The 26,915-nt window shown below is 45.7% G+C and overlaps 11 protein-coding genes across 13 annotated transcripts; 4 read left to right on the plus strand and 7 right to left on the minus strand.

Annotated features, from left to right (window-relative positions):
• The first annotated feature begins 467 nt into the window (after positions 1-467).
• LOC117142360 (protein groucho) lies at positions 468-7,554 on the plus strand. Of its 3 annotated transcripts, none has more exons than XM_033306284.1 (13): positions 468-627; positions 1,719-2,099; positions 2,235-2,329; positions 2,926-2,989; positions 3,060-3,242; positions 4,127-4,321; positions 4,387-4,485; positions 5,162-5,218; positions 5,354-5,530; positions 5,595-5,866; positions 6,095-6,768; positions 6,835-7,034; positions 7,096-7,554. In XM_033306284.1, exons 2-13 carry the CDS (start codon positions 2,064-2,066, stop codon positions 7,201-7,203), a joined length of 2,160 nt encoding a protein of 719 aa, XP_033162175.1. In that variant the 5' UTR covers positions 468-627; positions 1,719-2,063; the 3' UTR covers positions 7,204-7,554. The 3 variants fall into 3 exon arrangements, with proteins under 3 accessions (XP_033162175.1, XP_033162178.1, XP_033162176.1); XM_033306287.1 differs by having other exon boundaries at positions 4,133-4,321; XM_033306285.1 differs by lacking the exon at positions 468-627 and adding an exon at positions 679-990.
• A 571-nt stretch (positions 7,555-8,125) lies between these two features.
• LOC117142361 (exocyst complex component 8) lies at positions 8,126-10,883 on the minus strand. The gene is made up of 6 exons (XM_033306288.1): positions 10,807-10,883; positions 10,591-10,746; positions 10,204-10,534; positions 9,377-10,149; positions 8,789-9,318; positions 8,126-8,732 (listed from the first exon to the last, which is right to left on the minus strand). The coding sequence occupies exons 1-6, from the start codon at positions 10,844-10,846 to the stop codon at positions 8,547-8,549; spliced, it is 2,016 nt and encodes a 671-aa protein (XP_033162179.1). The 5' UTR covers positions 10,847-10,883; the 3' UTR covers positions 8,126-8,546.
• Positions 10,884-11,588: 705 nt separating this feature from the next.
• Positions 11,589-12,822, plus strand: LOC117142756 (charged multivesicular body protein 2a). Its single transcript, XM_033306938.1, has 2 exons — positions 11,589-12,006; positions 12,067-12,822. Exons 1-2 carry the CDS (start codon positions 11,694-11,696, stop codon positions 12,522-12,524), a joined length of 771 nt encoding a protein of 256 aa, XP_033162829.1. The 5' UTR covers positions 11,589-11,693; the 3' UTR covers positions 12,525-12,822.
• A 173-nt stretch (positions 12,823-12,995) lies between these two features.
• LOC117142757 (UMP-CMP kinase) lies at positions 12,996-14,193 on the minus strand. The gene has a single exon (XM_033306939.1). The coding sequence runs from the start codon at positions 14,097-14,099 to the stop codon at positions 13,338-13,340; it is 762 nt and encodes a 253-aa protein (XP_033162830.1). The 5' UTR covers positions 14,100-14,193; the 3' UTR covers positions 12,996-13,337.
• A 179-nt stretch (positions 14,194-14,372) lies between these two features.
• LOC117142758 (DNA replication complex GINS protein SLD5) lies at positions 14,373-15,353 on the minus strand. Its single transcript, XM_033306940.1, has 3 exons — positions 15,145-15,353; positions 14,633-15,086; positions 14,373-14,574 (listed from the first exon to the last, which is right to left on the minus strand). The coding sequence occupies exons 1-3, from the start codon at positions 15,253-15,255 to the stop codon at positions 14,453-14,455; spliced, it is 687 nt and encodes a 228-aa protein (XP_033162831.1). The 5' UTR covers positions 15,256-15,353; the 3' UTR covers positions 14,373-14,452.
• Positions 15,354-15,384: 31 nt separating this feature from the next.
• Positions 15,385-16,120, plus strand: LOC117142759 (pre-rRNA-processing protein TSR2 homolog). Its single transcript, XM_033306941.1, has 2 exons — positions 15,385-15,546; positions 15,611-16,120. Exons 1-2 carry the CDS (start codon positions 15,421-15,423, stop codon positions 16,070-16,072), a joined length of 588 nt encoding a protein of 195 aa, XP_033162832.1. The 5' UTR covers positions 15,385-15,420; the 3' UTR covers positions 16,073-16,120.
• Positions 16,104-16,613, minus strand: LOC117142761 (phosphatidylinositol N-acetylglucosaminyltransferase subunit P). Its single transcript, XM_033306943.1, has one exon. The coding sequence runs from the start codon at positions 16,585-16,587 to the stop codon at positions 16,111-16,113; it is 477 nt and encodes a 158-aa protein (XP_033162834.1). The 5' UTR covers positions 16,588-16,613; the 3' UTR covers positions 16,104-16,110.
• On the minus strand, positions 16,534-17,013 carry LOC117142763. The gene is made up of 2 exons (XM_033306944.1): positions 16,913-17,013; positions 16,534-16,853 (listed from the first exon to the last, which is right to left on the minus strand). Exons 1-2 carry the CDS (start codon positions 16,945-16,947, stop codon positions 16,553-16,555), a joined length of 336 nt encoding a protein of 111 aa, XP_033162835.1. The 5' UTR covers positions 16,948-17,013; the 3' UTR covers positions 16,534-16,552.
• A 161-nt stretch (positions 17,014-17,174) lies between these two features.
• On the minus strand, positions 17,175-18,008 carry LOC117142760 (60S ribosomal protein L34). Its single transcript, XM_033306942.1, has 3 exons — positions 17,990-18,008; positions 17,733-17,807; positions 17,175-17,673 (listed from the first exon to the last, which is right to left on the minus strand). The coding sequence occupies exons 2-3, from the start codon at positions 17,795-17,797 to the stop codon at positions 17,250-17,252; spliced, it is 489 nt and encodes a 162-aa protein (XP_033162833.1). The 5' UTR covers positions 17,798-17,807; positions 17,990-18,008; the 3' UTR covers positions 17,175-17,249.
• Positions 18,009-18,261: 253 nt separating this feature from the next.
• On the plus strand, positions 18,262-20,067 carry LOC117145110 (tRNA (adenine(58)-N(1))-methyltransferase catalytic subunit TRMT61A). Its single transcript, XM_033310630.1, has 3 exons — positions 18,262-18,505; positions 18,560-19,018; positions 19,705-20,067. Exons 1-3 carry the CDS (start codon positions 18,337-18,339, stop codon positions 20,028-20,030), a joined length of 954 nt encoding a protein of 317 aa, XP_033166521.1. The 5' UTR covers positions 18,262-18,336; the 3' UTR covers positions 20,031-20,067.
• LOC117145111 lies at positions 20,067-21,220 on the minus strand. Its single transcript, XM_033310631.1, has 2 exons — positions 20,575-21,220; positions 20,067-20,416 (listed from the first exon to the last, which is right to left on the minus strand). Exons 1-2 carry the CDS (start codon positions 20,841-20,843, stop codon positions 20,080-20,082), a joined length of 606 nt encoding a protein of 201 aa, XP_033166522.1. The 5' UTR covers positions 20,844-21,220; the 3' UTR covers positions 20,067-20,079.
• Positions 21,221-26,915: the final 5,695 nt, after the last annotated feature.

Below are 26,915 nucleotides of genomic sequence, written 5' to 3' on the forward strand. Positions count from 1 at the left end.
ATTTCATTTAAATAAAAATATAGTTTTAGAAAACTATCACTGAAAATTTGAAGTTTTCAGAATTGGTAATGTGCTTAATGGTTAACAAGATTAAAATTAGCAAATCAGATTAAATAATAATACACCAAATAGTTATTTACTTATTTATTTGAAAAAGCGCGCCAACTACACTTAGAGAGGATGTACAGTACTAGGTAACGTAGTTTTTGCGGAACTTTTTTCATTTTTTATTCAAGATCATGGCTAAAAACGACCGCTATAACTGAAACTATTTAATTAGTTGTTCTGCAACCGAAGTGTTTGTAAATAAATTATTTTATATGTATAAGTTCATTAACATTAGGCTTATTATTTCGCAGAGTGTAACTAGTTCGATTACACGTGCAGCGCAGACACTTCCCAACACTGGCGCATGCAACACTGCGCCGCCTAAGCGAGTGGCCCGCGATGGGAGCCCCTCGATACATCGATAGGCGATAGCCCAAATTGCATACCTGAGACCGACGCGGTCTGTGTGTCGCGGATAAGAAAATAGGAAATTATAAATAGAAACGGGCCGTGCCGATGCCCCAAAAGCCACCCAGTTGCCAGCTGCCCCAATCGGCGAGGATACCAAGTGCTACCGAGGTGAAAATCAGCGTGCCGAAATTGTTGCAAAAATATTTGAGGCGAGAACGCCATTTACAAGCCGCGTTTGTACAGCGAGTGCGCGTGTAGTAGAGCCGGAGAGAGAGCCGCTGCCTGTGTGTGTGCCTGTGAGAGAGCGAGAGAGCGCCGCCGCCAAAGCTGCCCAACACATACACGAATGTCAGACACTTCGCGGTCGGTCGGCAGAAACAGGCAATTTTATACGGGCGAAAAGTTACAAAAAATAATTTACCCACTTTTCGGTGGCGAAAACGAAGAAACTGTAAAAAATGGACCAGAGATTTAAGTGCAAAACATAGAAACATCTTGCGATAAAGCGTGCTAATCCGGGGCATAAAACTGGTACTGGCATTATCTCGCTTTTTTTAATTGCTTTTGTTTATTTTTTGTATAGGACACAGTATAATTTTTCTTTTGCGCTGCGCGCGTGTGAGTGTGTGTGTGTGATTTGGCCACTCGCTGGTTTCTATGTATGTGCCCGTATCGCCGAACAGAGTTGCCGCCTCCAGGGCAAATCATAAAAAATATATTGGCTGTACAATTGAAAAATATTGAAAAGGGCCAATCAAGTGAATTATATGCGGATACGCTGAAAACTAGCAAACTATAAACATCAAAGAAAAGTGCGAACTGTGTTTCTGCTGCTCTGCGCGTTTTAAACGGCATGGCAACCCTGTTTAATTGCAGTCTGTCTGTATATGTTCGCATGTTGTTTGTGCGGAGTGTGCTGCCTTTACGAAAGAAAAGTGTTTTATTTTCATTGGATTAATCCCGCCCCGCTTAACTGCACAATCGGATTAGTGCGTCCAGCGGCCCCCGAAAATCGAACAATGATTTTGCGTAACAATTTCATGGGCCACATGCAACTGTGCGCTTGATTTTTCGGCGGTAAACACTCACACTCGTACCCTCGCTCCCGTTTCCTGCGCCAGTGTGCGTGTGTCTCGCTGGCTTCGCAGGCCTGTGTGTGTGCGTGTATGTACGTGCGTGCGAACGTATCGAAAAAAATGGTGCAAAAATATGAAAAAGCATAACTAAGCAAATATGTTGTTGTAAAATTCCATTCGCAGGATATGTAAAATGCGAAGTAGCCCGGACATGGATAGCCACTAAGTGCCGGTTCCGTTTGCGGGAATACCAATAAAGCGGATCAACTGCCATCGAAAAATATTATAAAAAAAAACAGAAGAAAAAGAATAGCTAAGAAAAAACAAGTACCATAAAACGCTGGCAAGCAGATCTTAGTCCACGTTTTGCGAGGAGTTTCTGTGCAGGAGTGGAGTGCTCAGGGATAACCGGAAGAAAGGAAGCGGCGTGCGTAGCAGGAGGAGCAGCAGGACTTCCGCTCCGGCAAATCGGTGTCCACCTCGGAACTATCGCTCTTGATCTAGCCGGCAACATACCAGCCTAACAACATGTATCCCTCACCGGTGCGCCACCCCGCCGCCGGGGTAAGTTCACCCGTCAGCGGGTCCCACCTCTGACCCCCGAATCCGTGCTAATTGTGTTTATGTCTCTCTCCCCCACGCCGCGCCATGTGCCGCCCACGCACGTAACACCAACCACCTCTATTCACGTCCAAATAGGGACCACCACCTCAGGGTCCAATCAAGTTCACCATCGCCGACACACTGGAACGCATCAAGGAGGAGTTCAACTTCCTGCAGGCGCAGTACCACAGGCAAGTATCCGATGGAATACTCTAAACACACGTCAATGTTTACACATGTAAACATTACTCGAATCATATTTACTAGGGATATACAAGGCTTATCAAATTGCAAATACTAGGCAAATTATACTAAAGATTTGCAAGGAAATATTAGCCTTCATAATGACATTCTCTGCAAATGTCAACTTTGTAATTGATATTTCAAATAATCAAATGGCATAGATTTCATGGTCTAAGCAATAGGCATTTATAGAGATTAGTCTCCAGAATCAAGTTGAGGTTAAACCTATTAGAAGCCTCTACAATAACATGCCCCAAAGAAATCACATTTTAAGCCTTCGCCTTAGCCGCCATCGTATGGAAGTGTGCGAGTGTGAGTGTGGATGCTGCGTCTGCGTTTTGCGAAAAGTAAAACAAAAAGCTGAGCAAACCGGTTTGGCGCGCCATATGCGCCGCTGTCATAGGATTAACCTGCGCCGCCCCAGCCGCAACTCAATGCTCCATGCTCCATGCTCCACAATCGCCGCTTCCTTGCGTTCTCGAATTCAGTTCGCTTCCGTCGCCCAACTAATTTGCCCGTTGATCACTTTTCCTGTGAATTCCAGCATCAAATTGGAGTGCGAGAAGCTGTCGAACGAGAAGACGGAGATGCAGCGCCATTATGTTATGGTAAGTCGTCATGATCCGCAAATTATCGAGATCCCTTAGCTAATGCCACGGCTTGCCCTCCAACTTTCAGTACTACGAGATGTCCTATGGCCTTAACGTGGAGATGCACAAGCAGACGGAGATCGCCAAGCGGCTGAACACACTGATCAACCAGCTACTTCCATTCCTTCAGGCCGACCACCAGCAGCAAGTGCTGCAGGCGGTGGAGCGGGCGAAGCAGGTGACCATGCAGGAGCTCAACCTGATCATTGGGGTAAGTCGATCGAGGACGGATGATGGATTCCGCGGCAGCAGCAATACGGTTTCAGCCATTCTCAGATAGACACGAATAGGGGCATGGCCGATTGGAAACGTTGTTTCCACAACGGAAAGGGAAAGGAATCTAAACCGTTTTTAGTTTGCAGGGTACTTTGTAATACAGTCTTCCAAAGAATAACAAACATCTTGAAAATTGTATAAAAAAATAAGCAATCTAACGTTTTGGTACATATGATACTTGGGGGCTTATCGTAGGCATAATTAATCTGAAGATCACTCCTGAAAGTGGCAGCCGTTTAGTGGGAACTTCGTTTCGGTTTAGTTCGTTCCTTGGGCCGCATTTGATTTGAGTTTGTTTTTCTACTTCCTAATTTGTTATGATTTCGCATTCGACCAATCCAATCCAAACAACGTTGTGCAGCATCAGCAGCAACATGGAATTCAGCAACTTTTAGTAAGTTTGTTTCGTTGCAAGTTAATTTCTTATTGTTTGTTTACTGTTGCCGTCTGCCGCTGCATCCGCCGAATGTGCCACTGCCACAACTACAACAACTGCTCCAGTGCCTCACTACCTCCTCTTCCTTCTCTGATTGTCAACGTTTATATTATTTGAATAACGCTTCAAATGCCGCCAATTGTTGTTGCTGTTTTTATTAACCCCAGATGGTCTTTGCTTATGAATCGAAGATAAATAAATAAAATTTTGATACAAAATAAAAATAAGGCAAATACCATTTAGTGTTAATGTCGTTGTTGTGTTTACACACATATGTACACACATTTCAATGCTTTCATTTTCCCACTAAGCACGATGTTCATTATTCCGAAAGCCAGCAACGCGCACGCCCGATTTCATACGATCTCATGGTTCCATTGCAGCAACAGATCCACGCCCAGCAGGTGCCAGGCGGACCACCTCAGCCGATGGGCGCACTGAATCCGTTTGGCGCCCTGGGCGCCACCATGGGCCTGCCACACGGACCGCAAGGTCTGCTGAACAAACCGCCCGAACACCACAGGCCGGACATCAAACCGACGGGTCTGGAGGGGCCAGCAGCCGCCGAAGAGCGATTGGTGAGTACCACGCCCTAGATCAAAATTCTGCATATTTCGAGCTCATTTTCATGCTGATCTTGCAGCGCAATTCGGTTTCGCCGGCCGATCGTGAGAAGTACCGCACACGCTCGCCGCTGGACATCGAGAACGACTCGAAGCGTCGAAAAGATGAGAAACTGCAAGTGAGTATCGAGCTTTTTTCGGTGTTAGCATTATACACTGGTAGTATCATAGATCATCGCGTTGATGGTGATTGCCATAACCGATTATTGTCATCTCATCTGAGCTGTTGCTGTCTCTCAACTCACCAGATACTCAATTCCGTAGTTTACCCATTGTTGTTGTCTAATTCTGCTAACACTCTACCCCAAAATCATGCTAAACAAAACCCAAATTGCTAATTTTTAAGAGACAAAACAAAAACATCACGATCTAATGGTGCCTGTTCCGGTTTTCAATTTCTAGTAGTTGGTTTAAGGTGTATCTCAATTGTAAAGCTAACCATCTTTTTAGTAAGAAGATGCCTTATAATTATACTGATTTATTTTGTATTCGATTTTAAATTTCAATAGTAGCGTGGAATTTGTATAAACTATATACATTTTCTATGCTATTAACTGGTTTTATTTCTTTGATTTTATTGGCTTACTTAAAGAAGGAACACTAATCGTAACTTCATGGTTTGTTTGCGTTTTTAAATTGTTAACCATGTAAATTGATGTGAAAACCAGAACAGGGCCTAAAATTTAGCTACTAACTATTTCTATTGTGGTTGTTGTTATTGCTGTTGTTCGTTGTGGGTTTTTGTATGAATTTTGATTTATATTGTTTTTGTGTTTTTTTCAAAATTATTTCCAGGAGGATGAAGGCGAGAAAAGCGATCAAGATTTAGTCGTAGATGTTGCAAATGAAATGGTGAGTTGAGTGTCGGCCCAGATTCAATGCAACCACTCCCAAATTTCCCAAAAAAATGAAACAAAACCACACCTTTGCTATTACATTTATCATCGAATGCGAAAACAATACTAAATGCATACATGTGCCTTGCAGGAATCCCACTCACCGCGTCCCAACGGCGAGCACGTGTCAATGGAGGTGCGCGATCGGGAAAGCTTGAATGGCGAGCGCCTGGAGAAGCCAAGCAGTAGTGGCATCAAGCAGGAACGGCCGCCCTCACGCTCCGGCTCCAGTTCTTCACGTTCCACACCCAGCCTCAAGACAAAAGATGTGAGCCAAATGTCAAATGTCAAACCCAGAAAGTGTTGGAACTTATTGAATCTCGTTCATTTAGATGGAAAAGCCGGGTACACCGGGCGCCAAGGCACGCACACCGACACCGAACGCCGCTGCTCCGGCGCCAGGTGTTAATCCTAAACAAATGATGCCGCAGGGACCACCGCCAGCCGGATATCCGGGTGCACCGTATCAGAGGCCGGCCGATCCCTACCAGCGTCCACCGTCAGATCCAGCCTATGGACGACCGCCACCAATGCCGTACGATCCGCACGCCCATGTGCGAACCAATGGCATTCCACATCCCTCGGCCCTAACGGGTGGAAAGCCGTAAGTCATTTGTGTCAATTTACGGTCCGAAAAGAAGACTATAGGAATTTCGTCGTGCATTGTTATTAAGTATTTAAAGTAATTCAATGCAACTGATGCAAATGCAAAGTAGTCTATTGGAGATGATAATATTGTATATATTATTGCTCTTTCCACTAACGTTGAAAGTCACTATCGATCACTATTAAATGGTTACATTAATTAATAAACACATTTTACCCGTTGCAGTGCATACTCTTTCCATATGAACGGCGAGGGTAGTCTACAACCGGTGCCGTTCCCGCCGGACGCGTTGGTGGGCGTTGGAATTCCGCGGCACGCCCGGCAGATCAATACGCTGTCGCATGGAGAGGTCGTCTGTGCGGTAACCATCTCCAATCCCACAAAGTATGTGTACACGGGCGGCAAGGGCTGCGTCAAGGTATGGGACATCTCGCAACCGGGCAACAAGAATCCAGTCAGCCAGCTGGATTGTCTGCAGCGCGACAACTACATCCGCTCGGTGAAGCTGCTGCCCGACGGCCGTACGCTGATCGTGGGCGGTGAGGCGTCCAACCTGTCCATCTGGGATCTGGCCAGTCCGACGCCTCGCATAAAGGCGGAACTAACATCGGCGGCGCCCGCCTGCTACGCTCTGGCCATTAGCCCTGACTCTAAGGTGTGCTTCTCGTGCTGCAGCGACGGCAACATCGCCGTGTGGGACCTGCACAACGAGATCCTGGTGCGCCAGTTCCAGGGCCATACCGACGGCGCCTCATGCATCGACATCAGTCCGGATGGCTCCAGGCTGTGGACGGGCGGCTTAGACAACACGGTGCGCTCCTGGGATCTGCGCGAGGGTCGCCAGCTGCAACAGCACGACTTCAGCTCTCAAATATTCTCGCTCGGCTACTGTCCCACAGGTATGATGACGCCTTCCTTACGAGATAAAATCATCAAGAAGTAACATAATTTGTATTATCCTTTAGGCGACTGGCTGGCTGTGGGTATGGAGAACTCGCATGTGGAGGTGCTGCACGCATCGAAACCGGACAAGTATCAACTGCATCTGCACGAGAGCTGCGTTCTGTCGCTGCGCTTTGCCGCCTGCGGCAAATGGTTCGTTTCCACCGGCAAAGACAACCTGCTTAACGCATGGCGAACACCCTACGGTGCCAGCATATTCCAGGTAAGCACACATACTCATCATATTAAGGGAAATCCTCATTAAAATGATGGACATTTTTCAGTCGAAGGAAACATCATCCGTACTTAGCTGCGACATATCAACTGACGACAAATACATTGTGACGGGTTCGGGCGATAAGAAGGCTACTGTCTACGAAGTTATTTATTAAATCCACAAAACCATGCAGTTTTTTCATTTTGTAATAAGCTCGTATAGTTTTTATTACAACAAAAAGCGATTAACTACAACAAACAACATGTTCGAAATCATGCAAATAACAACAACAAAAACAACAACAGCAGCAGCAGCATCGGCAGTAAAACGAAAAAAAAAGAAAAGAAAAGCGGCAGTAGCAACGCATCAAAAAGCGAAGCAAAAATGAAAATTCTATAATATATATACAAAAAAGGAAAACTAAATTTTAATCGTAATTGTAGCTACTAAGCCTAATCTAAGTCCAATAAATAAAAACAAACCAACAAGTTGAACACACACAAATTGCAAGTAAACAAGAATTCAAGTAAAATGAGAACCAGAGCGAAATAAAATGATAATGCATGCGAGCAACAGAAACGAGTATGTTGTAAAATTAACAAAATGAAACCGGAAACAGAAACAGAAAAAGTCGGCGATACCTACCTACGTTCATCTTAACATAAAAACAAATAGGAGGATAAGTGGAATAGTCATTGCAATTGCAGGAGCGTTGAGATTATGATTACCAGCTGAGCAAAAGGAGTTAAATACAAATACGATGCGAGTGCTTTTAGTTTGTTTTATGTGAGCGTAAGTTTTTGTAATTTAGCTGACAAGTCAGACAGCGAATGCAACAACAAATGTAATTTTAAGTTGTCAGTTTCCTTACCTCCCAACGCCCCTCCAAACACACACCACACACAAACACCCACACACGAAAAACACAAAACATTTGCATAAAAGAAGGTATATATATATATATATAATTATAAATGAATATACTTAGTAAGCATTTTAGTTAAGAGTTTTACATTATAAATTAAACACGGAAACCACTTTCGAAACACTCACTCGCATTGGGGGTCAGTAGTTAGAAGCTCGAGCAGTCGGCTTGCTTGTATGTAATTTGAGAAAATGTGTAATGAGTAAATCGAGGAATTAATTGTGTGAATCAAACTCAACTCTTCAGAACCAAGTGTAAAATCCTATATTTTGAGCAGCTAAAACCAACACAGAGAGGGCCGCATCAACAACCGAAACCGAAAAGTAGAACACAGCTAAATTGTTTAGTGTTTAGAGTATATATGAAAATACAGAAAACGAATCGATTTATATATATTTACAATTATATATATAATGCGAGCGGCGAAATTGTAATAAGCAAGAGATAGAGTGCAGCACACGCTTCGATTTTTAATTTTACAAATATTATTATTATTGTGGTTATATATGTATATAATTATATTATAAATAATTGAAGCAAAACGAAAAAATAAAAAATTATATGTAATCGAAAGTAAATCCCACGGCCTGCATCTAAAACACATCGGTGGTGTAGACGCTGCGCTGGCGCGGCACTGGAGCACCCTGCTGGCGGGACATTTTCGTGTGCAACTCGCGCAATCCCTCGCACTGGCGTCCAGAAATCTGTCGGAACTTGTCGATGGCGATGGGCAGCAGGTTGTCCACCAGAAAAATCTTGTTCTTCATCACAAAGTTGGGCTGCAAAATGGCATGCTTGAAGAGATCGGTTTCATTTAAGCTGCTGTCAAACTTACATCCACGGCCATGTCGCTGGGCGGTTTCAACGTATGCTGGGCAATAAACAGCTCTTTGAGAAGCAGTTCCAGGCTCTGCAGCAGGGTTTCGCACTTGGCCAGACATCCGCAGTACTCGGTGAGCTGCAGGAAGTGTCTGATGAAAACCACTGTCGACTGGGTGAGATTAATCCACGTGTCGCCCGTCGCCTGGGCTCTCACATCGATACCCAAGACGTCGAGCTCCAAAAGCAGACGCTTCAGATTCGACTTGGTCTGCAAATTGTACGGCTGCCAGCTCTCCTCAGTGCGACCAACGGAGTCCAGCAGTCGCTCCTTGGATTCCTCTATAAGCGACTCGAGTGTAGTGCGCAACAGACCTTCCAAATGATAACTGATGTCCAGCCCGATCTCTGTGAGCTTCGTCGAGGGTTTGCGCACTCGCTCCACACATTTGGCCACTGATTCCAGGGAGGTTCCCTTGGTCAGGTAATGCTTAATCAGTTGGCTGGCAAAATATTGCAGCTCCGCATTGCACCAAACCACGAGCGCTGCAAGAATTGGATAGTAGTAATACTTAAATGTTGACAGAATATAAATGAAGCTTACCGCTAACGCACGCCGGCTGCTTCTCAAATGCAGTGAGAAAATCACAGGCCACCTGCGTCAGGTCACAGAAGAAGAGTTCCGATATATCCGCATTATTCCTGCGCGCCTCCCGTTGCGCAACCCGCAAACTGACGGCGCAGACCTTTAGCAGAGTGGCACTCGCCTGTCGATAGCGACCCATCTCTACAAGGATCTTCAGGGGCCGCTTGGCGGCTCTCAGAGCGATCTGCAAGTTCCGATTGTGACTGTTGGACAACTCTTTGAGCAGCACATTGATCAGCTTGAGCTCCTGCTGCTTCACCTTGGTTTCAATGGCATCCGCTAGTGGCAACTTCTTCCGGTTCTCGTTCCGCAAGAAGTCCTGGGTTCGCTTTATCAGCTCCTGGGCATCCTCAAAATGTCGCTGGGCTACCAGGGTCTGAATCTCTTCACTGGCCGTGCTTAGCCACTCGGGCGTCTCATCCTCCATAGATTTGGGCTCTCCGGGACTCTGGGGTGTGGTTTCCTTTTCCGGCGTCGTAGCTTTTGACTGCTGTTTGGCCCGAGTAGGAGGCTGTGGCGCCTGGCCCTTTTTTGGTTTCTTTTGCTGGTCGAAGCGAAAGGCCTCTTCGAGCTTCTCGATCCACTCCGTCTTCCCAGCAGCCGTGATGCTTTGGTAGATCTTGGAACCATCTGGAGTGATGATATTAATGGCATTCTTAACGCCATCCAAGTCCTTAATGTTTATCACGGCTATCTTCTTGGGGTCGTACTCGGTGAGGAAATCCAAGCGCCTGGAAAAGATTACTATTAGTTTTTGCTATATGCTTTAGTACAGGAAACCCTACTTATCATGCTTAACTTTGCAGACAATCAGTACATCGTTGAAGAGGAAAAAGAAGACCCTCTGGATGGGTCGGTAATCGTTGCTATCCAACTCAATTAGAGCTCCCTCGTTGAGGAAGGTCTTGCCCTCCAGATTGCCATTGAAGCCCTGGACCATTTCCTTGACCGCCCGAGTGGCATGACTATTCTCCAGATCCTCCGTCGCCGCAGTGCTCTCCGCCTCCAAACTCTCTGCCTTCAGGTGACTGGAAGTCTTGCCATCCGTCATGGTGGCCAGAATATTGCGCTGCTCAATCAGAATGTGCGACAGTTGATACATTTCCGACTCGAGATCTGCGATGGAAACATATTTACATAAATGTGTATTGATATTGGAGGGCGTAAACTACGTGATATCTCCTTGGCCGTCTGTATAAACTCCATATAGTTCTTTTTGCATGTTTGTTTGAGCGTTGCGGACGTCGTTTCGTTGTAGGCCTCTATTTCTTTTTTTCTCTGCTGCAAATCGCTGCCACCCACACATTCTCGTGTCAGGTCCTTGGTATCTGGTAACGATGTACTTATTAGTAGACTGATTAGTGCTAAATAGACATAGGAATACATACATTTCTCAACGCTAAAATTAAAATCGTCGAACTCCTTCATGATTCTGATTGGAATGTAAACTGCAGCTGACGCAGAGCCATTCACAACGAACCGCTGCAACATGATGTGTCGATTGTAAGGTTACTGTAGAAAATGCCATGTTTTCACTGCAGTTTTCACTGAAATTATATTTGTCATTTCATTTATTTCACGCTTAATGACAAAAATTTTTGTGATTTCAACATTAACAATAATAAGAGTACAGGCCTAAAATTAAACCTTATCTACTTGAATATTAATATTAACATGAATAAAAAACTGATTGTGGAAAACTTTTAAGTAAATGACAAAAACCCCGCCATTGGAAATGATATAAATCTATAGATCTAGAACATTTTTATTTAGTTTTAAGTAATAGGAGACAACTTTAATTAAGTAGTAAAACCTATAAAAAGTTTACTTCGAACTCAACGGATACGTCAAAGATCTGTTTGAGATCAACAAATTTATTCGCATTTACATTTCGGATTTTCCTCTTAAGTATGATTAGGTGTTGAAGCCATGAAAACTTTTTTTTCGAACTGAACTTCGAAATATAAACAAAAACGTCGAAGAACTGTTAAAAATCAAGAAGACATATGTTTATACTATTCATTGCTAAGTGTAATAAATTAAAATTTATTTTCCACCTGTTGCTAACTCACTAAGTTGAAGTGTGAACAGCTCTTACAAAGTGCACCGGCAAAGCTTCTTCTTCCAACTACCACTATTCGCATGCAAGCGCCAACACGCCTTGGCCACCTTAAAATCGCGCACACCCTTCGCTTATTGTTTTGGTTGATGAGTAATCTTTAGGAAACTCCGTCATTCTTCGTAATTAAATCTTGCAGTTAAGATATCCCTAAACATGGACTGGCTATTCGGCAAGAAGATCAGCCCCGATGAGATGCTGCGCAAGAATCAGCGGGCGCTGAACAAAGCGATGCGAGATCTGGACCGCGAGCGGATGAAAATGGAGCAGCAGGAGAAGAAGATCATCGCGGATATCAAAAAGATGGCCAAGGAGGGTCAAATGGATGCCGTGAAGATCATGGCCAAGGATCTGGTGCGCACGCGCCGGTATGCCAAGAAGTTCATGCTGATGAAGGCAAACATCCAGGCGGTGTCCCTCAAAATCCAGACGCTCAAGTCGCAGAACACAATGGCACAGGCCATGAAAGGTAAACATTGGCAGTGTAGCTGATTCACCCGCTTATCAAGCAATTATGCTTATCTTACAGGTGTCACGAAGGCCATGCAGAACATGAACCGCCAGCTGAATCTCCCGCAAATCCAGAAGATCCTGCAGGACTTCGAGAAACAGTCGGAAATGATGGACATGAAGGAGGAGATGATCAACGATGCCATCGATGACGCCATGGAGGACGAGGGCGATGAGGAGGAGACGGATGCTGTTGTGTCCCAGGTGCTAGACGAACTGGGTCTGCAATTGGGCGAACAGCTGGGAGACCTTCCTTCTGCCTCCGGTTCCCTTTCCATAGCCGGCGGCGCTGGCGCTCAGAAAGCACAGGCTGTGGCCGCTGGTGGCGTTGGCGGCGGTGGAGCCGCCGGCGGAGGTGGACTTGGTGGAGGCGGCGCTGGTGGTCCGGGAGCTCCCGGTGGCAGTGGTGCCTCATCGCCCATGTCCGACGCCGATGCGGACCTTCAGGCGCGCCTGGATAAGCTGCGCAAGGATTGAGCCGCTGCGAAGAACCACTGCCTGTCCACTTTATGTAAGAGCCACCACCCGTTTGTATCTCCCAGAAGCGAATGTTGTATTAAAGAGAATGCTTGTGATTTTCGTTCCCTTCGTGTTTGAAAAATCGATGAGTAATTACCATTTACAAGCTATAATGGGAAGAGCTAGGTAGTTCTGCAATCGCACAGCCTGGCTACAACAAATTCGCAATACTTGTTACTTTAGAGCTATGCAATATTCGGTATTTTAAAAGATTTGTACATTTCATGCCTGTCTTCAATAAAATAAGAAAAAGGAATTTCCAAATCATTAAATCATATGTATATATATATTCAGCTTTAACTATAAATGCAAAATTGTATTTATCTGGATAAAAAGAAGTATTTTCTTAATTTAGTACTATTAGGTACTATATAAATATGTAAAACACTTAGAAAATGAGCATGGCACTTGTATAAATAAGAAAACTTGTTTTAAATGTCATAATGTGAACAGGTGATTTCATTTATTGTTTATTGCTCTTCAACGTTCCTAAATTTAAAATTAAAGTTTTCAATCCATTTGCTTTAGATAACATATAATTCCAGAATATCTTTTGCCTCTAGCTCCATTTTCTACTTGATATTAAGAAGTGTGTGTGTACCTCGCTTTCCTTGATTAGGTATACTATACTTCATGTGTATCTTGTATCTTATCGGAGTGAAGAAAAAGTACCTTATGCATTACTATTAACAAGCGTATATATTTTTTGGGAGGGTACAAATGAAAGGTAAGGATAGCACTACACACATAACCGGAACATGAACAGGAAAACTAGAAGCCGCTGGCCACCAATATCTTTTCCACCTCCCCGAACACCTCTTCCGCATCCGGACTGGCATCGATCCGCTTCACCTGGCCGGCGCCCTCGAAGAACTTGATGATGGGCAGCGAGTCGTTGTTGTAGGTCGAGATGCGCTTCTTCAGGCTCTCCAGGTTGTCGTCCGTCCGGCCGGAGCCGCTCTGGCCGCGGCCCAGACACCGTTTCACGCACACATCCTCGCCGCAGTCGAAGAAGAGGACAAACTGGAAGTCCACCTTCTCGGACATCTGGCGGTTCCAACCGTCCAGATTATCCTGATTGCGGGGGAAGCCGTCGATGAGGAACCGCGACTTTCCCGACGCCTTCATGGCATTCTCCAGCAGCGAACACGTGACCTCGACGGGCACAATTTTGCCATTGCGAATGTAGTCCTCGATGAGGTTACCGAATTCGGAGCCCTCCCGCGACCGCTCCTCGCGCAGGAGATCACCGGCCGAGAGATGGGTGAATTGGAAGCGATCCACGATCCTGGAGCACTGGGTGCCCTTACCGGCCCCGGGACCGCCCAAAACAAAGACAACCTTTGGCTTCTCCACGCTCATGATTCCGATATTGTGTTGTGGGGCTGTGGAGGTGGTGGTGATGAACCTTTTGCTGGCCTTGGAATGTCGCAATTGCTGCTGCGTCAGCGCTGATGGTGCGAGACCGACTCCTTGTGAACCGCAATCGTTGGCTACTGCTCTCAACGTCGTTCGTGCCAAAGCCCGCCACATTGACTACTGAACTGGAGGCAAATTGAATGCGTGGTTTGTGTGTATGGAGTGCCGCCTGCAGTACACCTCACCACTGTTTTCCACTGGAAACGTAACACCCTGTGACGTCACGCACAAGCGCAGCTGTTCGCGGGCGTGCGTTGGGCAACACTGGTGCCGGCTTTAGCGGGAAGCGAACCAATTTGAATGGCATTTTATGCAGTTTACTTCCGGTTAGATATAAAATAAACTTTAAATATTTTTGTAAAACCACATTGACGACTGAAACAAACATACGCTTAAACATGCAGCTTTGCAGAGTTTGATTTTTATTTTTTTTTATTATCATGTATATTACCTGCTAAATAAGTCTTTTAAATTAGCTGCGCTTGGTTGTTTTGTATCAAGTCGGCTACTAGTTGGTAGGGAATAATATGCTGGGAGCCGGCCGCCATGTCCACCTCCTCATCATCGACGCCCACGATCACAGCGGGCACTGAAGCGCAAAACAAAAGTTAAGAGGTTATCTTAATTAGATGACAAAAGGTTATTACCCGCCACATTTGCCTTAAGAAAGACATGGCTCATCAGATTGGGCGTCACAATCCTCTGATCCGCCTCTCCTCTCTGCTGGTTGGGCATGTACTGGGTGGCTACTTTGTGGAAGTACTCATCTACATTACTGGCAAACTCCTGGGCGAACTTAGTCTCCTCGGGAGACAGACGCTTGTCATCCGGCTCACGGCTCTCCTCCTGGTTGAGGATGTGCTGCGTGAAGGTTTCGATCTTCTGCAGGCGGCAACGCATATAACTGGCCATTATGTAGCGCACCCTCTCCAGTTCCATGGAGTGCACCACAGCTCGGAAATCGTTCTTGTCCAGATCGCGCATCTGCTCCTCCATGTGGGCCACCTGGGAGACCATCAGCTCCAGCATGTCCGTCTGGCTGGGCAGGATCTCCGGCGCACACATTTCATTTATCCACGCGGTTTCTATGATTTCCAGGACCTGGCGATATCAGGGTGATTATTTGCGTTTTAAAGAGCTCCGTTTCGATTTACCCTACCTTCTGAGCTGTAATCTGTTCCATATCGTCATCATCCTCATCCTCCAGTCCGGCGCCATCGCTGACATCGATTTCTAGCTGGGTTTCGGGCACGTCTTCTACATCTGACATGGTTTTATTTATTTGTTTATTATTTTGCAGATTTTGGCGCAAATTATGGGAATCGTTGGGAATGTCACTCCAGTACTACAGTAGACGTTTTTCATCACTGTTTCATTTGGTTTTCCTCCGTGTGAATGGCACATCTAATCGTTATCGATATCACAAAAGCATGCGATGGCAGCCGCACAACAAACTGAATTCCAAAAGAATTTTCGAGTGATTGTAGAGAAGATCTTCAATCACTGGCAGGATCTCCGGCTGGCGGTGGAGCATGGCATGGGCGGACGCAATGGCCAACAGGTTGTTGCTCGTATACCCTGAAACCGTCTCCTTTTCTAACCTTATCCGAATGTCTGTTTTCTAGGTGGCCATAGAAATCATGGACTACACCTACCAGTACTGCGTGTCGAATGAAAATATCACACAGGGCGAACTGGTGGAGGTTTTGGAGGAGCTGATGGACCAGGAGTTTAACACACTCTGCGACGACGACTCCATTCCGGAGATCTGCCGGAATCTGCTGCGCTACAAGTTGATGGCCCAGCAGAACCAGTATCCGCAAATAGAGGCTGAATTGAGTAAACTTCCTGCTGGCAAGGAGTGGCTGCGTCCGGATGTTAAGATCACTTACACGCCCATCGATGGGGACTCCTCATCCGATGAGGACATGGACGACAGCGACGAGGAGGACGATGATGAAATGGGCCAGGGCGACGACGAAACTCCGAGCGGCAGTGGTCGGATGACGCGATCACAGGCACGAAAGCAGCAGGCTGAGGCGTTTGTGGAACCGGAAGACGGGTGGACCACCGTGCGAAGAAAGTGAATTTCGTGGGGTTGATTAAAAAGAAACCTGCTAGTTTTTTAGTTATAATACGCTGTATTTACTTCCTGGAGGTCCAGAAAACGCAGTGGTGCAATAGGTGCACGTGTCACAGGTTGGTGGAAAGTCCTGCACAGGTTGCAGTTTACTGGAGAGGCCTTCTTTGATGTGGAATCCTGGCTGAGCTCGCCTTTTTGCAACTGCGACCAGGAGGTGAACTCTGTCCCTTTGGGCAGTGCCAGCTTGGGATCCACCACCGAGGCAATGGAATCAACATCCACTGTCATCGAGAGATTTATGGCAGGGTAGATGAGGAAGGCAAAGAACCAGGCGAAGACCAGCACCAGAAAGGGCACAAATACGGCGAAATACTTGTCCGGCAGATACGAGTGCAGGCCAAACTCCACTGGCAGCAGGGCCCAAGTCACGTAGGTGAGGAAGAGGACCGTGAACAGCATATAGAAGGCGAAACCATAGACCGCCCTATGCGGAGTCGGAGCCGGAGTGTGTTCCGGCATTGTCGATGCTCTCGGTGATTAGTTTATCTTCCTTGGAGTCTCCGAACTGGTTGATGGTGTCCTGTAACAGGAGCAGGCACTCGAAGAAGGAGGTGATGGCAGTGCGGAGGCTCTTCACTTGATCCGCCTGGAAGTGCACAACCAGGACATCGTTCTCCAGGCTCAACGTTTTTTTCACGAAATTCCGGCGCGGCTCCTGGTCGACACTGACGACTTTGTAGGCGATCTCGGCCAATCGTGGCGTCGCAAACGGCACTCTTATTATACTGATGAAGCGAATATTACTACATTTATGTTTATTTCTTTGTTAAATGGTTAAACTTACGATTCATTTGGTTTGTTTGCAATTTGTGACATCATAAAAGTTTTAACCAATCTGAAATGCTCACATGTCAATGAAGAAAGTGAATGGCACTTTGTGAAGAAGAAGCATTCACCGGTTGTTTATCTCGCGAACAGCTGATTAAGGAATTCAAATGTTTAAAAATGAACACTCTTCATAATCACACTTATGTTTTAAATTAAGCGCTTAAGTTTTTGAAATTATTAACAATGGGATATAAGCTGTCAATTAAAAAGTTAAGTTCTTCAATTTGTGGTTTCTTTATTACAAAAAAAGGTGTCCAATATCATTGCTCCAACAAAATCCGTCTGGTAAGTGGTTACTTCTTGGACTTGACGACTCCTTTAGGAGCGCCCTTGGGAGCGGGCTTCTTGCCGGCGACCTTGGCACCTGGCTTTCCGGCTGTCTTTCCCGCGGGCTTCTTGACGGCAGCCTTCACCGGCTTCTTCTCCACAACCTTCTTGACGGGCTTGACCAAAGCCTCGCGCTGGCTCTTCAGAGCCTTGACGATCTTCTGCTCCTCGATGAGGAAAGCGCGGACGATTCTCTCCCGCAGACAGCTGTGGCACAGAACACCTCCGTAGGTCCTGGAGACGGTCTTCAAACGCTTGGACATCCTGGGACGCTCGCTGGGCCGGGAGGGGGTGATCCCGTGGAGCTTCTCCTTGCACTGACCACAGCGTGGCACAGTGGGGTTCTTCTTCACGTACTGGTACACCAGACGGCCTCCGGGAGTGCGCACACTGTAAACAAATGGAAAATCCTTAGTAATCGTATATACAGCATATCCCCTGCTACTCACATGCGCCTCTTGTTGGAGCGGGTGTTGTACGACAGACGTCGTCTCAGAGTCAAGCGTTGGACCATTTTAAAGCTTCTGAATCCAAATGACCACCCGGAATAAACACCATTTCCAAGGAATTCATGGAAAATAATACAGAACAAAGACGAAACATCAGAAGTGCGTTGCCACTACATGGTAGCCGAGTTTTGCATCGCAATTAACGCCACTAAAGCGCTTTTTGCAATCAAAATAAGCATTACAATTAAAACACAAACCTCTCCGGAAATCAAAAGAAGGAAGAAGAGAAGCTAGAGCTGGAAGAGAAATCGATGATTTTATTTGCTATCGATAATTTCAAAACATTTATCTTGAACACATTAAACTGACACAATATATATTAATTAGTACCAAAACCAGTTGTTTTTTGTAAACTTTAAAAAAGTTTAGTATGTAAACTTCCAAAGAGTACAAATATGCCTTATTGGAGCTTGTGCAGCCCTGACCCGCCACTTTACCTAAACTTATCGATAGCCTGTTGATTACCAAACTTCCATCCCTATTGCTTAAACACGCGGCTATTTTGTAAATAAAAGAGTCTTCTTTCGGTTTTTAACCAAAAAACATGAGTTTTCTGAAACCCAAGACCCACATAGAAAAGGGCGATGTGGTCATCCTTTACTTGAGTGTCAGTTCCATGCATGCCATCGAAGCGGTCCCTGAAATAGTTAACAAAAAGGGCGAAACAATACCGCATATTTTTCAGACCAATTATGGATCGCTAAAAGTTGAAAGTAAGTTAAAGTTATAGATTTAACGGATCCTGCTAATCCCAATTCCTATTCCAGATATCATCGGCGTGGAGTATGGTAGTAAAGTGGAGCTCTCCAAGGGCTGGGCCCATGTCCTTCAGCCGACGCCGGAACTCTGGACACAAACACTGCCCCACCGCACGCAGATTATTTACACGCCGGATATTAGTATGATTATCCACCAGCTGGAGGTCCGACCCGGTGCCGTGGTGGTTGAGTCGGGCACGGGATCGGGATCTCTATCGCACTACTTTCTAAGAGCACTGAAACCCACTGGCCACCTGCACACCTTCGATTTCCACGAAGCTCGAGCGGATCAGGCACGCGACGAGTTCCGGCGACATGGTATAGCTGACTTCGTCACCGTCTATCACCGGGACGTTTGCAATCTGGGCTTTGGCGCGGAACTGGACGGAAAGGCCGATGCGGTCTTCTTGGATCTGCCCGCGCCCGATCTCGCTGTGCCGCACGCCTTCAAGGCGTTGAAGCTGTCCGGTGAGTGGCCAACATCGCGTTGACAACTAGTTGTCAGCGCCCTTTTGCGGGCAATCCGGCAATCAGGCGGATATGTTGGGTTAACTGGGATGACCAGGTACATTCACATACATGCATTAAATCGTCGAAATGTGTACATTAAATTGTACCTAGGAGACAATTTTGTTGAGACAGCTTAGGGTAGCTTAAGTTTTAGTTATAGTAAAATAACTTAACTAAAACTAACTTCCATTTTAAAACAAAAAAAAGGGCTTAAGTGTACCTAATTGGATAAGAGGTACCATACTGCTTTCTATATTGCAACACTGTCGGTCGGTCAGTCAGTTATCCATCCAAAGAGCCAAAGATCCAGTCAGCTAGTCAGTCCGGCTGCCATTTCACCGTGTTTGACATTGAATGAGCCCGCTTTTGACACTTGATGCGGCCAAGGCAGGCTGACCGGGCGAGTTTGTCATTAGGCGGATGGGAGCTTCCAACGTACAGCGGGCTTGCACCAAACCTTGGGTGCTACTGTATTGGAGGCACAAATAAAATGTGAGGCATATCCAATACCAAATAGTTAGGGAAAGCTTGCCCACCAATATGTTTAAATCTTATTAAAGCTATAATATAGTAATTATAATTGAGGGCGAGCAGAAAAGGCATCAAAAATGTATAACCGGATTTCCCATTCTCTTTCTTTCCAGGAGGTCGTTTCTGTTCGTTTTCGCCCTGCATTGAGCAGTCGCAGCGCTGCATCCAAGAGCTAACCAAGCTGGGCTTCAACGAGATTGTTTCCTTGGAGGTGCTGCAGCAGGAAAACGTGGTGAAGACGCGCACGCTGCCCGTCATCGATCTTGAGTTCCTTAAATTGCCCAAAACCGATGAGACGACGACGGCAACAAATGCCTTGGAGAGCAAGGCGCCAAAGGAGGTGAAGAAGTACCTGACCTCCAGTAATCCCCAAACACTGCCCGGTCACACGGGCTTCCTCACCTTCGCCACTTTGCCACCAAATATACCCAAGGCCTGATGAATAAACTTGAATTTACTTTTATTTGACCCACGAACCACGAGCTACATCATTCGTCGTAGGAGTAAGAGTAGGAGAATTCCTCAAAGTACTTGCGTTCGCTGGTCTTTACAGATCCGCAGTGGTAGCATCGATGCGGCTTTACTTGCTCCTGGGTCTTCCGGTTCCAGGACTTTCTCTCGGGCGCCCAAGGAGTTCGCTGCTCGGGTATGGCCACCTCGGTGCGTTCCGGATTACCGCTGCAGGTGGGACACCGACCCACAACCGCCGGTTTGGGCAGCATGCCATAGATAAGTGGTCCCGGCGGTTGTTTTCCGTAAATGGTGACCACTTCCGGAAGGCTGGAGTACGGGCGGGTAGCAAAGAGCTTCTCGCGGTTAAGAAAACTGAAATAAACAAGTGAGCAGATGTAAATGAGTAATAAGTACTTAAGCTCTTGATCAAATCGGCTCAAATTTAAGTTCATTATCAAAACCATTGACGTATTTAAACAAAACCGAATAACAATCATTTGGAGTTCGGCTGATTAGAGAAGGCTACTCACTTGGGCCGCGGCTCCAGCCAGAGATTGTTGATGCGCTTGGTGCGCATGATGTCGCCCAGTTTCTGGAGGAGTCTCAGGTTCTCCCGCTCGATCTGCTGCTGGCGCTCCCGCTCCACTTGCTGCTTCTTCCACTTGCGCTGCACGTGCTCGTGGGCGCGCGGCGAGTGGGTGTCGATGGCTGGGCGGGCGGACATGACCTTCTCGCGGTGCTGGGCGTACCGCAGTTGCTCCCACGGCTGCTGCAGCAATTTGTCGCGTCGTGAGATCATCTTCTGTGGTTTTCGGTTCTCGGAGGGCAGATGTTGATGTGCTAGCGCTTTTGCTTGCTTACTGTTTAATCCGGTTGAGTTCTGCTGTGTTTGCCACAACAAACAAACAAGTGACGATGTGCGTCCATAACAACCTTGCCAGGACAACGGACCCTCGCCGAATGTTGCACCATCATGCTGGGATTAAGTTCAACAACCAAACGGGCGAACGGACGCTGGAAACGATGAACCAAGAAGTCCAGGCGACGGCGGTCGCTTTGCTCAGCTGTCCGCCGAGTTGTCCATCCGCGCAGAGTGACATCTCCAGTGACTCTTGACTTGCAAATTTGCGGGCCACTGCCAGTGCGGTTGTTACATAATTCTGGGCCGCTTCTGCTGCTTGTTAGGTCTCTGCCCAGTTGCCCAGGATTTCTGTGTAGTAGCCGCTCTCATCGGAAAACACCGGACTTTGGTGTGGCGGCAAAAGTTCCTTTCTTCTTTGTTGCTGCTGCCGCTGTTGCTGCAGTTGCTGCTGTTGTTGCTGCTGCAACTGATGTTGCTGCTGCTCATATGTCAACCGGCAACAACATGCAACCGGCAACAACTGGTTGCCGCTGCTGCCGCCGTTCTAAATACTCCTCGTTTAGTGTTTTGATGGATGTTAAGTGCCAGCCCCATATTGAATTCAATCATTTTGCATCGATGGCAGTCAGTGGGTTCTCGGTAGTCATTCAGTTTTTCTATCTTCAAAGTACTCGCAGCTCGCTTTGATCTGGAAGTCCGGAATTTCATTGCTCCTCTCTGATTAGCTAACGATATGATATTAATTGAAAAACATATACTCCACCCATTTGCTGGGTCAGCCTATTAGTTGTAATAAATAAATATTCATTGTTCATTATGAAAGTCTTGCCTTATGACCTTTTACGTTCAAATGAATTTAAATTTTTCAGGTTTTAGATTAAAGCAATGTGTTGTGACACGCAATTTAAAACTAGATTTGAAAATGACTTTAAATGAATTTTATTAAATTAACTTCCCTCGTTTTAGATTCGATAATTGTTACACTGACACCTTGTGGGTTTGTCTTATATAAAAATGGGAATATTCCTGATCTCTTGTAACAATTGAAACAAATTTGAATTTTCCACGGAGATCTGAGTGCTCTTTGTATTTATTACAAGCTTGACTCATTTTGCATGGAGGTGGGCTCCTACTATTTATCCCCCTGCCTCCTGGAAGCTGACCAAGCTGATCCAACCACTTGCAATTCCCATCGATCCTGTCAAAAAAGCCGAGTTCGGCGCAATTGTTCTCGTTTGAAGTTGATTAGCCCCCCGTTGTGGCCAACAAAATGTGTCTATTGTGCTCGGCTGCAGCGGCCAATCGGTGGATACTGCGTGAGTTGGCAGTATTGGGGAAATTAAAGGGTCCACGCCGCATTATTGGTAAGTTAATTGGAAGATCGGTAATTCGATAGCCACAATGGCAACGTGTTGCTTATCACAGCTCGCCTTGTTAGACGCTGGGCCATTATAAGTGGGATTATCTTGTTTGATGAATCGACAACTGTTACGAATTTCCACCATTCAGCTCCGGAGGGAGTCTCATGGGTCGTCGCTTTTCACCTTTGGCCGACATCGAAATCGAATTCACAATCGCTGACCGCGCCGCTTGACTCGTCACTAAACACCTGCTTAGTTGTGCATAAATTTCATTTGCTTATGATTATTTTTATTGAAAGTTTCCTCGCAAAATGCCATATAATTGTGCCGGCCTGGCTCTGTGGTCCCGCTGATGGGTGTGTGTGTGTACAGTGTGTAGTGTGCAGTGTGTGTGTTACCAGGGTGCAGCCTTACGCCCGCCAGCAATATGGCCAGTTTCTCACCTTTAGAAGCCGGCCCCAAAGTCTCCGATAGCGAGGGACGAGCGCAAAATTGATGGCAGCGAGTGCCGCTTTGTGAGTTCTGGGAATAGTGATTATGGGGATACCCTTTAAAGGTATTTAATTCAATATAAAGTTATGAAAACAAGGGAATTTCTATACCTAGTAACTTAGCAACGTTAAATATGTATTGTTATATTTCATGTTATATAAACAAAAGTTACCTAATATAGAAACCGCCTTGCAATGTTTATAATTTGATTGGCTTGCACTTAACAATAATTACTACTTACTACCTACACTTATAAATGAATTTTACAATTATACCACATATTTGAAAGTGCATATTTCAATGTGCGAACAAGGTTAATAAAATTACTCCGCACTCTTTCGGCTATTTAAAAACATATATCGATCCGAGGTATGGCAATTCCCATTTACCCAATTTTGCAATTGACCCGATAAACCTGGCTGCATTTAGGGAACCCTTTTGTTTTGATTAGCACTCCGCACAGCATACAAAGTGTATACAGAGGGTATATGGCGATCTGGGTCCTGTCCATTTATTACAACATGAGCCGGCAAACGGCCTCAACTGCGGAAAGTCAGTTGAAAACTGCGATTTGCTGTCAGCTAATAATAATAATTTCGTTATTGAAAATACGTTTCCTTAGTTAGGTACGACACTAAACGATTTCGCCCAGTCGCCCGGCGACGGCGGTGCAGCAGTGCTAAAAGTCAGGCAGACAATACCTGCACCACCAACTGCACCACCGACTGCACCACCGACTGGCAAGTTGACCGTTGGTGGGGGCGTGCTATTTGCTGCCGCTGCTTCTTCCACTCCGTCTACCCCCGTTTTGCTTTTGGTTTTCGTATTTCTTTTGCGGACAGGTGGTGTGTGGTGTCGATGTTGCCCGGATCGTCGACTTTTGGCTCAGACTGTGTGTTGCCCATCGCCCAGTGCCCATTGCCCATTGCCCGTTGCCCGTTGCCCGTTGCCCGTTGCCCGTTGCCCGTTGGTGTTCAATATGAGCCACAATTGAGGCATTTAATCGAGCATCTCTTAACACGCCTTGGAATGTTGACTTATTATTGGCCCAGGCAGCACCATTCGCGTACCTCCCGCCGCATCGTCCTCAGCCTCCGTATCTGTATCTTTACGCTGGTGGTGTTGCCAGCAAATGTATCTGGCGGGTCTGCCATCCAGAGTTGGCCAGCCGGAGAGACTTGCGTCGGTGTCAGGAGTCTGTAGTTACCTCACAGTAAAAGCGTTTATCATCATTAGACTCAATCTAAAGACGTTTTCGGCCGGGGTTATCATGTTGATTATGTTGTGTGAAAACAAATTACATTTCTTCTCGCCCTCGCGCGTTTTAGCACCACTTGGTGGTTCTTTTTCCGCTGCTGGCTAATTACGTAGATGATCGCTGATTTCAATTGTGCTTATTGACAAACCAATTGGCCAATGCCAATGATGATTTTTGCCTTGGCTTGGGCTCTGGTGAAAGGAAAGCCTTTTCCCCGAGCCGTGAGAAAGAAATATAGCTAAGTCGAACAACAGCGGAAAATATTTCCAATTTGCTAATGGCAATAATTGTTTCTACGTTTTGTTTTTACCTCAAGTACCAATACTTGGCTATAATTTGTTCTTTTATTTTTTTTTATGGCTTGCTTTGCACAGCTGTGTTCTATATAGTTGCTGTTGTTGCAAGTGCCATTGCCTGCAGCTGCAACAACAACAGCAGCAACGTACAACTGCAACTGCAACGGCAAGAATAACTGCTTTAGCAAGGTTAAGTTGGGCCCTGACTGCCTAATTGCAGTGGACAGCAAAGTAAAAGTTATGCACTTAATACAGACACAATTTTTATGAAAAGAAAATTAAATATTTACTTAGAAAGAGTGTTTAGTTTAATTATTGCGCTTGAAAAATGAATGTGCTGGTTTTAAAAAGAAAAGAATAACAACTGAAAATACATACAACATTTACAATTAGATACAATAACTTTTAACGATTTATATTTATAGCCTTAAAATTTTGTAGCTCAGTGTAGTTCATTTGTCGTGGCGTGGAAAACCAAAAACTCCAACTCCAATAAACATTTTATGCACTTTTAAATGCAATGCTTTATTGTAGTTGCCCCGATAACGTTATAATTTTTTTTCAGCTTTGTTTCTTTAGATTTGTGCCACACACAGCCGGAGTAGAGAAACACAAAAGCAAATATGATATAGTGGCACCAGGGTCAATGTCGCACCTTGAAGCTGCAGCCAATATATAGATTTTGAAGCCGATTTTTTTTTGTCACAATTTATTGCATTCGGCTTGGAGTCGAGCATTTGCCATTTTTATGTGTATTATTTTATTTGCCTGCATCTGTGTGGCTCGACCATTTTATCTTGTCAACGCAATCGCCTATGAGTGTTTCTTTTTAATTAATTAACAACAATCGCATGGGTGTCAATGGCATGCTTAGGTGGCATACTTGGCTCCCATGGACTTGGATTTTAGTGTCCTCGGAATGTCGAAAGTGAGTGGGGGAATATGCTCCTTCTGTGCTCAATCCTAAGCACCGAAAAAATGCACAAAAAGTTTCTCTGGCACAAAACAACTTTGAGCTATGCAGAAACTACAACTCAACAGGTATGCAATGCCAATCAATAAACTTTCGCACAGAGAAGCCGCAGGCAGCTCAATTCTCAATTCTCGGGGCTTCATGAGAACTAATTGAGCCATTTCGAGGTCTATGATAATCGTTTTTGATGCAGCAGCCGGCTGCATCCAACTGGCATCCAAACGAAGCCAACGCCTTCACATTACCCAAGAGTCAGACTATGTCAACCTGAAGGTGCACAGTAAGCAAGATTTAAATTTTAGAAAAATCGGATTTACAAATAAAACTTTATGATCTAAAGAACATTAAACAATTGATCGTCATTTACATTTATAGTTTTATAGTAAATTAGCTTTATTTTTATGACTTTTTTTACAGTGCCCAATAAAATTAAAGTTTTGTTTATGAATGGAATTACACGACGACATTTAGATGGCCAAAAGAGCAGCTTGGCCGAGCCAACGCAGCTGGAAATCGAGGGGCCGCCGACTCGGCTCAGATTCACAGACACTTCATCTAAATGTCAGGCCATATCTAGCGACACTCGCAACACTCGGATTCGCACTAGCCGGGGATCGGATTGGTCTTTGGTACTGGGGCCTGGACATCTCTCGGTTACTCCGGTCTCCGGTTGTCGGCTCTCTTTGGCGGCTGCTTTGGCCAAATCAATTGAGCCGCCTTCCCCCATAAACGAGCCAAAACAAATGACTCCGACTTGCCCCGAGAGGCTGCGACTGCGGCGGAGACTGCTCTGCTCTTGGGACCCGGGGCAGCTGAAGATCATTAGTATAATTTAAGTAAATTAAACGCAGCGATTAGGTTCGGGATACAGCGGCCTGTATCGAGTGAAATAAAACCAGGCAGGCAGGACGGACGGCAGGCGCAACAAACGGCACCAAGTATTCCCCAATCGCCGTTGTCGGCAAAATGCTTGTGTTTATTTAAATTTATTGTAACATTTTCGTTGGCGATTTCAATTTGTAAAACAAGCGAGCAAACAAGCTGTTAAAATATAATGATTGGCACCAATGGAGATGCAGTCGAAGCCGGAGACGGGTCGGGGCAAATCGGACTCCAAGATGTGGGTTAAACTGGCCGCATATGCTTATCCGATTCCCGGGAGATGCTTAAAGTGAATTTATGCGGCGTTTAAGCATTGTCCGGCCAAAGTATTTTCGCTTTATGATTGCCATGAGCAGTCGAATGCATAAACCATTTGGCATTGAAAACTATCGGTTAGCATACATTGTCTCTTTGGTTTTCCTTTTATTTGTTTGTTTTTTTTTTTGGCCAGCCAGTAGAGTTGCGCGCTTTTTCCCACACAGACAATGGGCCAAAACGGCGACAACTGAGTCTGGCTTGGTCGGTCTGGTCTCGGGGCTTGAGCCTTGTGTCTCGGATCTCTCCGCATCGTGTGCAATATGAGGAGCGATGCTGAATCGACTCCCAGTGCAACTGCAACTGCAGCAGCGATCACAAAAGCTCGCAAGGAGCCAGACGGAATTACAAGAGCAGGCTGCGGAACAATGCCGAAATGCAGGCAGTTCAATTGAATACAGTGGGTCACATAATCGTAAATTTATTCGAAAC

The sequence above is a fragment of the Drosophila mauritiana genome, chromosome 3R (genome assembly GCF_004382145.1).
Source record: "Drosophila mauritiana strain mau12 chromosome 3R, ASM438214v1, whole genome shotgun sequence".
NCBI lineage: Eukaryota > Metazoa > Arthropoda > Insecta > Diptera > Drosophilidae > Drosophila > Drosophila mauritiana.